At 40.3% G+C, this 17,169-nt stretch overlaps 1 protein-coding gene across 1 annotated transcript in view; it reads right to left on the bottom strand.

The window, feature by feature from the left end:
- Positions 1–3,860: 3,860 nt before the first annotated feature.
- KPNA1 (karyopherin alpha 1 (importin alpha 5)) overlaps positions 3,861–17,169 on the bottom strand; it is a 39,468-nt gene continuing 26,159 nt past the window's right edge. The window contains exons 11-13 of the mRNA XM_009699043.1: positions 9,277–9,404; positions 8,366–8,544; positions 3,861–6,892 (exon numbers count right to left, since the gene is read on the bottom strand). Coding sequence (XP_009697345.1) covers positions 6,705–6,892; positions 8,366–8,544; positions 9,277–9,404 — 495 coding nt within the window. The 3' untranslated portion in view covers positions 3,861–6,704. The remainder of the gene's footprint in view (positions 6,893–8,365; positions 8,545–9,276; positions 9,405–17,169) is intronic.

Below are 17,169 nucleotides of genomic sequence, written 5' to 3' on the forward strand. Positions count from 1 at the left end.
ATGAGCTCTTTTTTCCAAACCTCCTTTAGATTTATTTGCATTTTTCCTCCTTTAAATCATCATCTGTACTTCCATGATACTAGCCCACTTAAAGATAACATTGCCTCAAGTTTTAGAAGCAGCAGACCCAGTAATACCTGCAAAGAGCAACCCCCAACATTAATCCCAGAAGAGTCATATACTGTTCATGCTAAACAGCCTGCAGCTTTCAGCTCCTCCTTTCAGATCATTTGGAAGGAAATGTAGATTGGAACTGTCAGGACTGCTGAAAACTATGTTATTTCCCTGGACTGCCTGCAAACTGGCCCTGCGGACTCCAGAAACAGAACAGGCATACAGGTTTGACAGATGTAGTTTGTGAACTTCCCGACAGTGGGAAGCAGATTATTTTTCTTTAAACTTTTTCTGATTATTTTTGCTCTACTACTAAAAATTAGCGCTACTGCTGAATAAATTAAAAGCCCTACAAAAATGCAGGGTAAATATTGTCTTTATACCTGGAAAAGAGAAGCAATAAGATATCGAGTGCAGTCCTCTCTAGTACTTCGTTCCTTACTCTAGAGCTAGAAAATAGCTGCTGCAGTCGGTCTTTCTATGGATTGCGTTTCTGGGTACCACTCATACTGATGAGATGTCACCAATCAAACAAGCTGTGCAGTCATTCCACCACAGAGGTTATAACCTTCAGGTGATGCCACAACCTGTCATCCGATTCTCAGTAAGGTAATTATTGCAAGTATGCCGTCAATCAAGCAGAGCAGGCTTCCACAGATTTGTCCACTCATTGAGCACTGAATGCAAGTCACACTTAATTCCACTGCAGGTACATGAACAGACCTTCCATGACAGCTGTGGTTCTTTGCCACATCAGTAGGCACACAGGTGGGAACCAAACAAATCTTTCCCAGATTGTGTGCCTGTGCTCACGTATGTATTAAATGAGACCAAAAAGGAGAACATCCACTTCAGAGAGTATTTCAGGTTACCATGAAGAAAAACTTGTGATTTGATTTATGCTTGGTGATAGCAGAGCTTAAAACCTTACATCTCAAAAGTATCCCCCTTTCAATAAGCACCTCCAAGTGTGCTCTGTGAACAGAACTGGCAGGTACCTCATCTAGTTTTGGAAATAAAACTATTTGGACTCATCCAGCTGGTAAAGTATTTCAAATAAAAATATGTAAAATGTCACTTAGAAAGCAACACCTCAGAGCAGCAATGGTCACCGGTTTTTCATTTTACTTAAATTTCTGTAAGCTTTATGCCGTTTACTCAAAAATTGAACTCCGGTCCACTAGCTTGACAAAAGCTCCATGTAGAAGTCATACATCCTTTCCTTCTATCACCGTGGTATCTGTACATTTCAGTATCTCCCATAAAAAACGGTGCATCACTGCACATCTTTGTGTTTTCTTTCAGCTTCCATGTAGGCTCCACAGTCTCAAATAAAAGCCTGAGCCACTGGGCTTTGTGCTGTCTCCAGCTTGCTCCCAACTGTTGCAGTATTTTCTTTCCAAGTAGTTGGGTACTAGAAAAATGATGTAAATCTTTCTCAGAGAGGCAATGAAAGAAACCACCTCTTTTCTAGTGTGATGGCCTCCAAGAAAGCACTTCTAAACAGAAAGGTGAAAAAAAACAGCACACTTTTCTGGCCTAAGCAGCCAGTTTAGCCGACCGGAGAACTTAATACACCTCGGATCACCTGATTAGCTCATAGCTTTAGCCTACAGCCTTTTAACGGTGCCTGATGGAGAGGAACATACTAAGCCCTTAAAACAGTATTTCACTTTCTTTCTCCCCTTTGGCTTGGTCTGCAACACCATTCACATTTCTTCAAAAAAGTCAAATTACCAATCCTATACCATATGCCACATTGCTGTACCTGTTCCAGAGGCAAATGAAACTTCCTAATGCAATAATCCATCTGAACACTGCCTCAAAAGAGCATACAGGAGCAAGACAAAAGGGCATGCAAGACAAAGAGGTCTTGTTTATTTTTCTACTAAGACTTGGGCATCTAAAGACAGACCTTCATGTCTACTGGCTAAAATTGGCATGGGAAAGTACTAATGATGTGTTGTGCCAATTTCAGAAGCAAAGAAATCATACTGGAAGACGTGGGGAATTACTTTAAGCTGGCACAGAGATGTAAACTGCACAGAGGTAAGACAGCTGTTCTGGGAATCCTCAGAGAAGCAGAGAGGTGTATCGCCAGGAGCACTGTCACATGTAGGACTGGTTGGTGCGATTTGGTTCTTCAACAGTGTTGATGCTGACAGTTAAAAAAAATGCAGGTTCAAGAACACATAGGTCTTCTGGGGTCACTGCCTTCCTCCCTTCCTTTAAGATTAAGTGAAGGGACTTTGACTATCAGTATTTGGTTGGCATCAAGGAACCAACCCAGGAATTTAAGAACAGGCTGAAGTCTCTAGGCAGCAGTTGCCTCAAATGATTGTTTGCATGTGTGGTATCTTCCCAGGAGCCTCAAGCACTGGTCCTGGATTACTGAGCTTTCAGTGACCTGCCCCATCATCTGTTGTATCCTCCTGAATCCAACAGAGTGATCCCACCTGCCATGTTCCACTGGGAACCTTACTGACAGAAAGAAAGATAGCTCCCATTGCTGCCCCAACAAATATGCAACTTAGAAGGCCGGACAGGTCTGTGGACAGGACTGCTAGATAGCAATTCCAGGCAGTTGTGCATCTTCCTTTCTCTAACACTCAGTTTAAAATTAGACATTGTCAAAACCTGAGTGTAATGGTTCCACCTCATTACTGATGCTGCAAGAAGAGCTCAAGAGATTTCCTGGTTCTCATGAATCTTTTCATCTTACCAGCCTGTGGGGCTTTTGGAAGGTGCTTGGATTGGATCTCCACAAGCAGACTGAAACAAATGCATTCATTTCAATTGTCAGGATAAGGGAAGAAGAAAAGATGTGAGATCACTTTTCTGGCACTTACACACTGCATTGCAGAGCTAAGAGAAGAACCTAAGAACCTCAACAGCTCCGTGGCCTATCTTCTACACATGAGACCACACGACCTCCTACTTACACACAAAACAAGAACAGATCACTCAAAACAGTGTGACCTTCACAAAAGCGGAAGCTAGAGGCATTCTCCGAGACAGTTCCTGTTCGAGCAGCAGCATATCCTTCAGGAAAGCAGAGAATACTGGTTTCAATGTTTCTAACAGGGGACATAACCCTTGTTACTCTCATGTCAGTCTAAAAAAGGGCCTCATTTCTCATCTGAATGGAACTTAAAACCATTTTACAGTCATTGCTGTTCTCAATTTTTTAGCATCCCTGTTTAACTGCTGATAGCAACACTGAGAGTGTTCCTGTAAAAAAGTTTCACCAATGCCAAATATAAAGTTAATAGAAATTCCCCGTTTTTACTAAAGATTTCTTTTTGTACCTGTGAGCATTACACTAGCCACACAGAATCGTGTTAGGAAGTAGCTTTCAAGCAGTAACATATAATGATCCACATACTTTCAGTGGCACTTTTACTGCAAAAGAGTCCTTCACATGTGGCCTGAATATTATTTATTAGATGGGTAACGTTACACTACAAATTTGGCTCTACTAAAACGCACATAGTTTACTTGCCGTTGGCTTACCAAGTAATTCTGATCAGTCTGTATCAGTGAGCTGTTCCTTTCATAATTCACAAGCCTGATCTCCCTTCTGTGCTCATATAATTTGCAGCCTTTGTTAGAAGTAGATTTTGTTTCTTTTCAACTTATTCATACAGCTAAGCAAAGCAAGGCCAAGAACTGGTTGCTGGAAGATCCTGATGGAAATACACTCAATTAAGCACCATTTACAATTAAGTTGAGACCTATGAGTTAGCCACATTGTAATCCATTTAATGTGTGCCATGTTGATTTCCGTATTGTTTTAGTTTTCAGTCAAAATATTATGCAGTACCAGTCAAATGCCTTACACAGTCTAAGTATATATGACAACAATACTACCTGTGCCAACCAGGCCTGTTACTTCAAACAAACATACCAAGTTTAAAGATTTATACTTATCTGCTCTGAATTCACATATCCACGGCAAAAGTAAAAAACACTGGCCAGGCTCCTTACACAGGAAGGCACACCATTCAGCTTAAATGGACTTGTTTTTTAATTCACTCATTTAGAGGCAATTGTCATTTTCTTAGGGGGCAGGGGAGGGAAACGCCAATGCACCACATTGTTTTCACTAGCCTGGAAGAGAAAACACTTATATATATATAGATATATAGATATATAGATATGTATATATATACACACACATATGCAGGTGTGTATATATATACGTGTGTGTGTATATATGTATATATATACACACTAGTGTATATATACACAGAATATACATATATGAATATACAGAATATATGCACACACACTTTGCTCAGATTTGTTTACAAAATATGTAGCATTTTTATACCATCCAATAAGAGGTACATGATTTTAAACAAATCTTATAGAAATGACATGTTATTGGAAATTTACACGTAAAAAAATCCAGCACAAAAAAATCCAAAAGCTAAAACAAGATTTTGCTACTAATCAGTGCTTCTATCACCCTTCAAGAAAAGAGAAACACAGTTATTTATATGTGATGTAAAGGCAACATTGAGGGGTTTTTTGCTTTTTTTTAAATTAACCACCAAATTCAACCCCCTAAAATTACAAAGAATCAAAGTCCATTTACAGATCAAGTGCAGTAAACTAAATGTTCCTTCAGCACAAAGCAGCACTAGAGAAAATAACCGGGAGAGGGAAGGTGGAGACCAACTGGCTTAGCTAGGGAGGCAGCAGGTGGCTTCTGCAGTGGCCACACAGGTCAGAGTCTCCATCCTGAAGCACAGACAGAACTGAAGACTGTATTTAAATAACGGTCACACAGAGCTGATGTTTAGGCCTTTGCCTAGCTTCTTTCAGCAGTTTGACAAGTGATTTATATATTTTTATTATTCTGTATCCAATGGGCTGGTTTTGCTTTTGCAGTGGCTCGTCACTGAGAGGAGTCATAAGGAGGATCTTGCAGACAGTTCTGCCACTAACATTTACCACAGGTACATGACGCTGCAGTTGTCAATGGCTATTTTGAAATGTTTACACTGGACAAACATGTGTTCCAAGTGTCCAAAATGGCTTGAAAGAACATAGCCGGATGCAGGGGGGAGCGGACGGCCTGGAGAATCCATTGCATTTACAGAAATGGAACCACCACTTTCAATCATGTGGCATCTCCCCAGTTGTGTGAAAAGTTTGGTGTCAATGTCAGCTGAACTCAGTGAGGAGTGGCTGGCCTTTGCATCAGATGTCTGTGATCCAAGCAGGTTGCGAGCCAAGAACATGCTGCTAGCAGAAGGGCAGTCTACAGCTGCGGATGACAGCTGTCATGCAGTCAGCAATGCCTTATAGATGTCACCTGTAGGAACCATGCGTTCCATGCTTATTCACCTGAAGTCCCGTAAACAGCAAAAGGGAAAAATGAAATGAAAGGGCCAGGCGGATCCGGGTGTAATATTACCATCCTTTGAATGTAGTGTCATTTTAGTTGTTAAATAAGGGGCTTGACCAGGAGGACTCTATTTTATCAGGTGAGCTGGAGAAGAAGCTCTTGTCTTGTGAAAATGAAAAGGAGATCTAACTCTCCTTGTGCTAAGTTTTACAAATTAAGATTTCTGTATTCAGAAGGTAATTTTTCAGAAAATAATTCTGTTCAAGTCAGGCTGTGTAAAAATGTAAAGGAGGCAGACAGGAATTTTTCAGCCATAACTACAATACCAAGGACCAGACTCTCGAGCATGAAGTCAGAAAGGGCTTGATTTTTAAGGAAGGCCTGGCTGGATCATACTGTGCTGGCAAGCAGAAGTGGGAGTAGTTTCTCCATTCTAGAAGCTGGTTTGGAAAGTAATTTCTGGGGAGGTTGTAAGAGCGACCTATTCACAGGCTCTTTTTTTGTGGATGGAGAGGAAAAACTGGGAAGGTATACAAATCTCCACAGTGGTCTGCAATCCAGCTTGGGAGCTCAGTGTTGAGAAGGGATGGGGTCAGATGTGTTCAGTATTCTTAAGAACCAGAAAACATGTCCATTGCAGCCTGTTGTTGCAGGGGATAGAGAACTTATTCCATTATTCGTAACATGTTCCATATGCCAATAACCCCAGCTGGCACATACAGCAAAGTAGCTACATTGCATGTGAAGATTTAACGCATCTCACATAGCCATCCAAAGAGGCATCCAGGGAAGAATATGGGGAATGAATTCAGATACGTTCTCAGAAAGTCTGAATGTCTCCTGGGACTGCAGACACACACTGCAGCAAATACAAGAGAAAGGCAGCCTTATCTTGGATGCCAGGAGTGTGGGGGCTAGTGGAGGAGGGATTATTTTCCTGTAATAGGAGCAGGGAGTATCTCAAAGTATAGAAAGGTGCTTCATCTCCACGAAGATGACAGTGGAGAGGTTCAGAATCTAGAGGAGAAGGGCGATTCTGGCGACCCCTTGCCAAGGAGGAGGCATCCTGCCACGGAGAGCCAAAAGTTTTCCAGACGTATGTAAGAGCATGTGCACAAGGCAAGCGAATGAGCGCAAACAGGGTTATGGAAAACATTGAGAGAATCACTCCACGAGTGGCTTGTGACTCGACAACAGGACTGGCTAGTAGAGGAGGACACAGCACAGGGGCACCTCAGAGCTGGAAGCCTTCCATGGGAGCCTCACACTGCTGGAAGATGTAACGTTGCTGGTTGATATCGACCTGCGGGGCAATGCTGCTGTCTTCATCCTCTGTTCCGAAGTAGTGCTCAATCAGATCAAAGGCCTTCTGATAAATCTCTTGATTCTCATGGCTCTGCAGGAATTCAATCTTGTCCAGGCCTGCAGAGAAAAGAAGTACATGAAAGTTACAGCTCAATGAAAGCATATGACCATGATTACTGTCAGTCTGTTATAAACAGCAAGTTCCATGACAATTCTCTCCCACCTTCAGGAAAAACAGGTCCTCTATGAAGAGCCTTACCCAACTTGTACTCTCCACAACCAAGGAAAAACAGGTTGAACTACAGAGTTCCCTGTAAATGTGTGATGTGTTTCATACTTTCTGTCTGCCTTTACCCTTTCACTCAAAAAATGAAATCAACAAGCTTGAATGTGTAAAGAACAAAGCCTTAAAGACTTTTTCCTGAAGAGACTTTTAGGACTATGTTTCCTGCAAGTGTGTTCACAGTCCTTTGTTTACAAGGACCATGACTACAGAATCACATAACTGCAAGCTGGAAGAGACTTCTGGTAATCATCTAGTCCAAGCTGCAGCCCAGTCCAGCACTACTACCAACACCCGACTAGGTCAGCTGTGGCTAGTCAAGTCTTCAAAACTCCCAAGGATAGAGACTCCGTTGCCTAATCTGTATCATGTGTATATACAATGTAGCTAAACTCATGCAACCAGTTTTGGGGCAGACATCAGATGGGCAAACTCAGGCCTTGTATTCAGAAACAAATGAAAATAATACAGCAACCTAAATTATCTTTGATACCTACAAATGATGGCTATAATGAAATCCAAGTGTCAGCCACTCTAGTAAGCCTCTAATATTGGGAATTGTAGCGGCTTTCTTGTCTGCTCCTTTCACTGTGTATGAAGACTAGAGGAAACAATTCTCTGATACTCTATAGACATTTCTGCAACACTGATGTGAAAGGGAAGTTAAAACCTAGAAGCAGGCAAGAAAAAAACCTATTCTGATATAACTCTTCCCTGGAAGTCAAGGGAACCATGAAGGGAACCATGGTTCAAGAAACCATGTTCAGTGATACGATCCTCTTCTACACTGCTTTTGATAACACATTTTTACTTTTCTTAATGAGTACTTGCCAACTGACGAGGAAACTAACCTTAAGAGCAGCAGTACCTCAGAACTGGGATGAAATCATGCCAGTACATGCCAGAACCTCAGCACAGCAAAGGCAAATAAGGAAGCTGCTGCCACTGCCATAATTCAACAGGGCAGCAGAGAAGGAAGGGAAAGATTTGAAACCCGAGTGACAGAGCAGTGTGCCTGAACTTTTATCTGCTGTGGAGGGAAGATATCGAGGCTGAATGACACCCAGAAGGCTCCCTCAGGGTCAAAAGAAATTAAGAAAAGAGGATCTGCACACACTGTCTCCAGCCTACACACAGACAAAGATAATATAAAAGATGGAGTATATTGGTAAATGGAGACTTATCAAAGGACAGTTAATTTTCAGATAATAGCGATGAGGAAATTAATAGAATTGGGTCTACTGAAACTCTAATGGGTTCATGATCATTGCTTTAACCCCTGACTTCCACCGATGCTTCACTCATACCATATGCTTCTTCAATAAGAGCGCAGTAAGGATTAATGCCAGTGCCACTGCGTTTGGATTCCTGCTCTCCAAGCCTCAGGATGTTCTCCAGCCCGTTCAGTGCTACTTGCACAATCTTTGAGTCCATTACTGTAAGGAGGTCACAGAGTGGTTTGATGCATCCCAGTTCTACTAAATACCTGAAAAACACCAAAAGGAACCCAGTAAGTTGTCTGCAAAATTGTAATTGGTGTAGCCACTTAAGCACTTACCATGAGGGTCTAAGAACCAAAACAATCAGATAAAATACCAACTTGACTGGAGAAACTGGAGAAATTATAGACATCTGTTTGCATCTCACCAGTTCTACTGAAACAATGAAAATAACTTTGAAATACCTCCTCTGTCTGTCTCTCTCTCTCTAGATATGAAATAATATTTTGTAACTTAAATGTATAACTCTATGACTATAACTTATATTTTCCTAGTAATATCAACTGTATTAATTTATTTATAATTTTATTATTTTATTTTAGATAAAACTGCATATAAGCATAATATACCAGTATAAGTTAAAACAGGAAAAGCAACACACACAAAGCCCTTGTCTGAGGAACTGAACTGTTCCTCTCCAGACTGCTAATGCACTTCGTTACATTCTACAACAAGCACTAAGAAATTAGTTTAAAAGTTGCATTTTGTTTTTTCACATTAGAGAAATAGTTCAATTAATTATTACAGCTGAAATACTTCTGTGATTTCTCCCTAAAGGAATGAATGGCTCATTCACAACTCAATACAAAGACACGGTCTCTCTGGATACAACGCTGGAAGCATACAGAAAGGTTTTCCAGTTTCCAGGTTATTAGTTTGATTTCTTGCATAAACACTAATTCACTCAATTGCATTGAAAGATTTGAACTATTTCATACTTGATCTGTTCAGCAGAGCCTCCAGATGTTGCATTTGTGATTGCCCAAGCGGCTTCCTTCCTTGTCCGAAACTCAGCTGTTTGCAAAATATTTATCAGAGCTGGAAAAATATGGGCATCTATGACTGTCTGCAAAAAGAAATGACATGTCAGGTTTATAGTAAAAATCAGAAATAACTTCCTTGTCCTGAGCTAGTTAATGTCTATGCTCAGCACAACACATTAAACAATGAAGTGTTACTTATCAAGGGGCAAAAATGAGTTTTCAGCCGTACATTCAAAATCCTAGTTATTGCTGGGGTCTGTGTTTATCCCAAAAGAATTCAAAATACATTCAGACTGAAGTGACTGCCATATCTAATGTGTTACTTAATCATACCTTGACAGCAAAAAAATGGCATACTTCCCTTATTTTTCCAGGTAGTGAACCACTCAGCTATCAAGTCAGTATACCACTAACTCACTAAGATCCCCTAAAGAGAGAAAAAAACTTCACAAGCCTGTGTGTCATACTACATTTCCACTGGGTGAGACAATAGAGCAAAGAAGAGAATGTATTGTACGAACTCCTCAAAACAAGCAAGCACCAATATATTCTTTCTCAGTGAAAAGACAAAGCAACAGATGGTTTGGTAGTATGGTTAACTGCTTCGCTCACCAAACTGATATAAGTCAAATGAATATTTAGTCAGCAACTCAAAGCTTCTAGTAACTTCCTCTGGGAAGAGCCTTTACTAATAAGACACAAACGAAACCAGTTTAGTTACACACATATGACAAGGATCTGAAACACTTTCATAAGCATCATTCAAAGAAGCAGGAGTTTAGAATTACATTTTTAAGTTACCATTTTACAAATATAAGTCATGACAGAACTGATAAAAGGCAAATTCAAAGAAAGCCAAAGAGATCCTTTTCAAGGAGCTCCACAGAAGAAAACTAACAGATTACGTACAGCAAAAAGCTATAGTTAATTCACAGTGTGGATGGTTAGCCAGTGAAAAAAAAACAATTGTCTGGTATTTCCTTTACCCTTCCTGTCTGTCTGGGCACCCGCACTGCATCTACTTTGTAAATCCATACCACCTATCAGTTGTATCAACAGTGCCATGAACACCATCTCCTTTACCACAGAATCTGCACTTCTATTACAACAATCTGGGGCCCTCAAGGAAAACCACTTACACTTCCATCATGCCATGTTATATTAGCTTTGTACTTTTTGCAAAAAACATTTGGCAAAAAGTCCTTCACTGAAATTTCTGAATGTGAATGCTCGAGGTAATAGGTCATAAACAGGAGCCAGCTATTTAAAAGAGAGACAAAAAGTAAAAGAAAGTGCCTTCAAAAAACAGAATGCATTTTCCCCCCAACATATTTTACTGGGACCACCCACAATTTTTAAAAATATACAAAAGCAACATGCTGTAAGGGTACATGGAATGTGACAGCATCCGCTTCATTAAGGTCATCGGATCACGGAGCTTTCCAGCTCAAAGGGAGATACAAATAACAGGAAAGTAATAAATAAAACGCACCGCAAGACAAACCCCATAGGCAAGGGATAAGAGACACAATCAGAAAGAAGGAAAGGCTCCAGTCACTAATTAACAGGCCATTAAGAAACTAGAGGCACCGCTTTGCAGAGAGCCAGCGTGGACCTTGTAACTGCTAAGATGGGGACAAGCGGGACTGTGCAAAACTTAGTAACGAACTTTTTCCTTAACTATCTTACCATGTAACCTCCCTCTCTAGCCCACGGGGGTGCTGTAAGGATTAGGTGCTAGCAACTGAGATCAGCACGGCTGAGTTTGAGCCAGGAACTTGTGTCTGTGAGGCCAGCAACTGGAGCAGGTGGGGTTCTCAGCATCAGTAGATAGAAGGGCCATGGACTAGGGAATGTGTTTCTGGGGTGCTCAGAAAAGGTGCATTCAGGGCCAGCAACTGGTGTCAGACCATGGGTGAAGGGGCCCCTGCAACTGGAGCAGGTGAGGGTCCCAGCATCAGCCACTGGGGCAGGATCACAGCCTACAGGGCCTCTGTGACTGGATGCCAGCTACCAGGAGGACTGGGGTGAAGTTGAGTGAGGATCTTGGCACCTCAGCTGGAGCAGGACTGCAGGTCACAGAACCCATGTGCCTGTGCACCAGCTCCATGCAATGGGGGGATTTACATTATCCCCAAACATCATGGTGGGAGTGGAAGGTCGCAGTGTACATAATTTGCTGGTAAACTGGATTAGACAGCAAGTAGGAGGCCGAAGATCCAGGCACGGACAGAGTGTCCATGCTGATATTCAAGGGGTCTGCAAGTGTAGGGATGCTTGAGATGAATGCACGCATCTGTTTGCTAGCAAGAATCAAGCTGAACTAGCCCATGAGTAGAAGACAAGTAGAGAAAGTTAAGAGAGTTCAGGATCCAGCCACGGGACAGCAGATGGGCAGAGAATCCACACTGATATTCAAGAGATCTGTGAATGTGCATGCATGCTTGTGGACTTAGAGAGCGAGGGCATGCGTGTCTTCACTAGTGAACTTCAGTCTGGATCAGCTGGAGAGGATAAAGGGAACTTGGCCGTCTACACTACATTTTATGTGAGTCCAGGTAGTGCTATGCAAGGGTGTGGTCAAAACCCTTATAAGAACAGTCTACTAAGGGATGTTGAATATTCTCTACCAAAAGAGCTTGATATAGATCTAGGATAGAATATGTGAGGGCATTAGTATTTTACTATTCAAGCAAAGAGCAAGCCACAAATCTCATTATCATTTCTTAAATCCTCTCCCCAAAAGAAAACTTCTACTTAAGATTTATTTCCTTAGAAAGTGTCTTCTTAAAACCAAATTCTTTAGTAAGTACTAAAATCAGAGTATGTTACATAATAGCATAGAACAAATCAGCACATCTTAGCTGACAGGCAGTAACATACTTTGAGCCTTCTTAATGCCAAAAAAAAAAGTTACCTTAAAATGTTTCAATTTAAACTTGCAAAATAGTAGGAGAATTCCACAACAAAGGCGACTAGCAATGAGAGGGCAGCAAGTGGGAGAATCACAAAAGATTGTTATTGTTTTCCTTCTGGTTCAATAAATTTTGAACTCTCTGCTTCAATCAAAGACCTGGGGGGTAAAATTACTCTTCTCAGAGTGGAGGAATGTGCATTTGAACCTTTCCAGAAGGAACTGAATCCAGATCTCTCATCTATTGGGCGACTACTCTTATTTCTAATTCTACTTATTTTTATTTATTTCTATTTCTTATTCTATTGTATAAAAGGCTACAGGCGCCTTGTTTACTTTCTGCTCTACAGTGAGGCTGGCTATCTTTACCCAAGCAGAACAGGTTAAAACACCATGATGAATTGCAGCCTCTCATAAGGCACTTCACTGCAAGAGACTGGCTCAAGAGAGCAGCAGATTAACAGTTGCTATATTTTTACTTTTCCTACTGCTTGATATGCAATGTAAGTGTTGTCAGCACCTCACCCTAGCATGAGTCCCAGTTAAAGGTACTTAACTGTCCCTCTGTAGTACAACAAAGTTTTTCAACTAGCAGTCTGCTGACAGTTGAAACTCTCAGAGCTCAGATTTAAAAAAAAAAAAAATATATTAACTAGGTCAGAAAATAGTTTGCTTTAACCTTAATATCTTCACTACATTTCAAAAGTCCAGTTACGCTCAACAAGGGCAGAAACAATAAAGCATTAATACAGAGAAAGTGCTAGCAGTTTCCACTATTTACACCCTATGTCTTGCAGCCTCACCCACAGCAGTTAATCTTGAAAGCAAACTAGAATGTCTAAGGATTCCCAGACCCGTGATATTTTATGTGGAAACAAGAGTTATTGGGGAAACAGGCCATGTTTCCCTGTCAGTTAAATTCCTGCTAAGTGATAAAATAGTAAACCACTAAAATAGAATTTGATTTTGGTTTTTTCTTGAAGAAAAGCAAGCCTCAGGCAGAGCAAAACCCTAAAGGACTGTGGCAGGATGAGGCACTTAAGACTTCTGAGGATTTAGAAAGTGTTCTTTCAAATCAATTTACTTTTTTAACATTACTATACTGTGTGTGCCTGACATGTGGAAGCGTGTTGGAAGACTAAAGTAATGTAGTGCATATAAAATGCTCAAGATAAGCATAGCTTTCAAACAAAACAAACACAGTTAAGGGATTTCAGTTCAATACTTTAAAGACATGTGAAAGAAATAAAAAGGAAACAAAAAAAATTGTAAACTCAAGACTGATGTACAAACTACTGCAGATCTCACTCTTTGTAACCTGTTCAAATGTTCCACTATTCCTCAAAAAATGAAGTGTCTTGGCCATTCACGCCTTATACGTGCCACAAATTACAGGATGTTTAAACATTCTTTTTAAGCAGCTGATGCACTGTAACACTTGCATTTATGCCCTCTAAATGTGACGGGGACTTTTCAAGCAGTATAACAGGCCAACAGGGTAATCAAAACTTAAAGAAACACTCCAAAACCTGTGTAATTTTTAGTAGTTTTATATGCATTTTTCCAATCCAAATTACTCCTGTGCTTGCATGTAAGAACAAAACAAACCAAAATCCCGCTTCCAACAGCAATCAACAGCAGATGCAAAGCAAAGTGTAAACTCCAGTCATGTTTATTTTTCCTTTTCTCATTTTTAAGTATTCACATTTGCAGCAATGAGTTCCAGTTAGACCACACCTGTATGAGAAGATATGTCCTCGTTTGTCCTAAATGCACCACCTAATAATTTCTCTGATGCCTCTTCCTTCAAGGATCTTGCTCAAAAAAGAAAGAGCAATCATTCTTCATTCACCTTCTCAGATGCCACACAGTGTTTCTACAGCATTCTGCCACATCTCCCTTCGCTGGTCTCATAGTCTACAAAGTTGTTCCTTATATGGAATCCAGTTGACATTTTATGGTCCCTTCTTATCACCCACTCCTACTATATTCTCTGAAGATGGATCTACATACAGGGCAATAGTGAAGATTTATACTACAACATGAATAAGGATTCCTCTTTTTTTTTTTTAATCCCTTTCCTGATGATTTCTAATATTCACATTGGTTTTAGGCTGCTACTACTAGGCACTAAGGTGGCATCTTCAAAATACATTAGAAATCTCTTTTCTGCATAACGAGTAATCCAAAGCCGATCCTTCAATACATTAAACTAACACTGAAATTTTTGCCCAACTGCATCCATTTATATTCGTTGGAACTGAACTCCATCTTGACTTGTAACTATAAGTCTTTCAGAAAACTGAAATTGAATTTTAATTGAAAGCTGAATTTTCAAATTTAATTTGAAATTGAACTGAATTGTAATGCTCAGTCCTTCAGCAAATCTAGCCCCCACTTTTGAAGTGTCAACTTTTTTGTGTTTGGGTTTTTTTGTTTGTTTGTTTTAATAGAGAATATCCCTGTGCTGTGGCCCTCCAGGAGGGCTGCCTGTCTCTTGGAAACATTCTATCCTTCTTATTTATTTTAATCAAGCTTTTTCACTTTATAGTATTTGATTTATAAAGAGTGAAGCTAGATAAAAGTGAATTTTCAGAGTTTTATTTCATCTGCATGGATGTTGAATCTAAATACATTGTAGTCACTGTTAGGGAACAGGTCTTCAGCTGTATATTAATATATTATTATACACAGTATATTAAGTTAGTATTTCGAGCTGGTCAATACCAAGTGATTTTGCCTCTCCTCCTTTGGGTTCCCACAAATAAATCACTTACGGTATGCAAAAATACACATATACTTTTAGTATCCAAGTGTTGGCATCATGTGTCTATATATGATTCATCACATAAATGTGAAAGCAACCAAATCTTACAGCATGACTGTTTTCCTGCTCCAGCAAGCTCTTCCATTACCTTTAACAAATCAAGATTACAGTCATCACCCTAGCTGGCAGCTGTGAATACAGCCCTACTGCTATGATCTCCTCCTCCTCGCTGGAAATTGCAGTTCATAGAGGTTTCTTAGTTACTTGTGTTCCAGTTACCTTATTTGATTCAATTTACAACCGCTTTTTAAATAACATAGCAAATATTTGTAAGCCAAAGCTGCTTAACATGACGGCATGAGTACAAAACCACTGCTCTCTCAGAGCCACGAAGGAAGCACTTCAGATCTCAGTTCTAATGGACTTTTACGTTGTTGACACAGACACCCAAGTCTATATATTCCAAACTGCGTATAAAGCAAACTTGTAGCCAGTTTACACAAGGCCGCTACTGCTGTCAGGAAGAACCTGCACTATAATGAACAGCACCTTGTTGAGGTGCCTCCAGCTTTTACGGTCTGTCCTACAAAAAAAAGATAGCAATATATACCACTGACTGCTGAGGTTTTCAGGCAGAATAAAGGAATGAAAGGTATCCTAGCTCTGCTGCCCTCAATGTGGTATGATGTACGGGAGTCACCACATGTAGAAGCCTGAAAACAGATTTTGTACTTCAACACAAAATTAAACCTGAAAGAGATTAATCTTTGACTTTTGCTGGTCCTCAAACAAATACAACTTTGTTGGCAATGCCATATTTTGCTCCTAATTGAGACGCTTTTTGAAGTCCTGCCACCACAAACAGCACGTGAAGATTTTGGACCACTCATGCAAACTATAGCATAAACCAAACACACTTTAAGTAATTTGATACACAGTTTGCCTGTGTAAACCACAACTCTGTCTGAATCATTCCTTTTCCATGTCCCCAGGGTTACTGTGGTCTTTTTGGAGAAGAGCCTCTGACAATTCTTAGCTCGTATCATCTCCCCAGTTTGTAAAAATGTATTTAATGCCAGAGTTTCTAAAACTGACAGGCAACGTATCATTTGCTACACTTGGCCATGTCACATTTCAGCAAGGACAGGAAACCCTAAAGGAAGAAAAATATGACACAGATCCTGTTGCTACCATGCCTAGCCATACTCAGGTTTCCAGATGTTTTTGTGAGAATTTAAGGTATATTAGAAAAGAAGTGATAAGTTTCTTAACCTGTCAACAGGAGAGAACTCCTATGTCGTCTTCACTGTCAGATATGGAAGATTGTGTCTGATGTACTGCCTTTCATAGCTTTTCAACGGGTTGCGAAGTTAGACACAGAACATTTTCTGAGGTATGTGATAGCCTTTCATACCCTTCAGAAGGGTCCACAGTCAGGATTTAGCTTCAGTTGTGCAGTTCTCCTTCTGACTCCCAGGAAGATGTAGTTCCCCTTCTCCCTGACTGGGGAAGCTATCCACTGAAGTACAGCAAAGCTGTATACAAACTAGGAAATTAACAAACAAAAACTATACTTAGTGACAGTCATGACTGCATCAGGATATACACATCCAACCCAAACCTTAAAAGCACAGAAATAAAGAGGGGAAAGACTGCTGTATTCCACCGTGCTTTCTTGTTGCCTAGGTACTGCTGATAACACACTCTGAAAGGCTTTCACATCCACCTTTGAAGGGGAAAAAAACCCAAACTTCCTGTGCTTTAATATTAGCTACAAAAGAAAAGTTCAGCACTTACTTTCACACATTTCATGCACATTAACTTATAATGCCTTAACACTAGAACAAGTTTACTTGATTGTGTTTGAGCGCAAATCTAATGGTGACAGGCTGCTGCCTTATCTTTTAGAAATGGCAGTGAAAGCCTTTGGAGTGTGCTACCAAACAGCGTTGCAGGCAGTATGAAAGTGGAAATGAATATAGAAGTCCTTCCCTCTAACTTTATATTTCTATACTTTAGAGTGGGTGGATGGAGGGAGTGTAACCCAATGCAATCTTAAACAACACTAAATATAGCTCTGTCTGTTAATACTGGTTAGGTAAAATACCTATTAGATTTACTGAAATACTTCATTTTCTTCTTGGTGTGCAGAAGGTATTGCTAGATT

The sequence above is a fragment of the Cariama cristata genome, unplaced genomic scaffold (assembly GCF_000690535.1).
Source record: "Cariama cristata isolate BGI_N322 unplaced genomic scaffold, ASM69053v1 scaffold33520, whole genome shotgun sequence".
NCBI classification, from domain to species: Eukaryota; Metazoa; Chordata; class Aves; order Cariamiformes; family Cariamidae; genus Cariama; species Cariama cristata.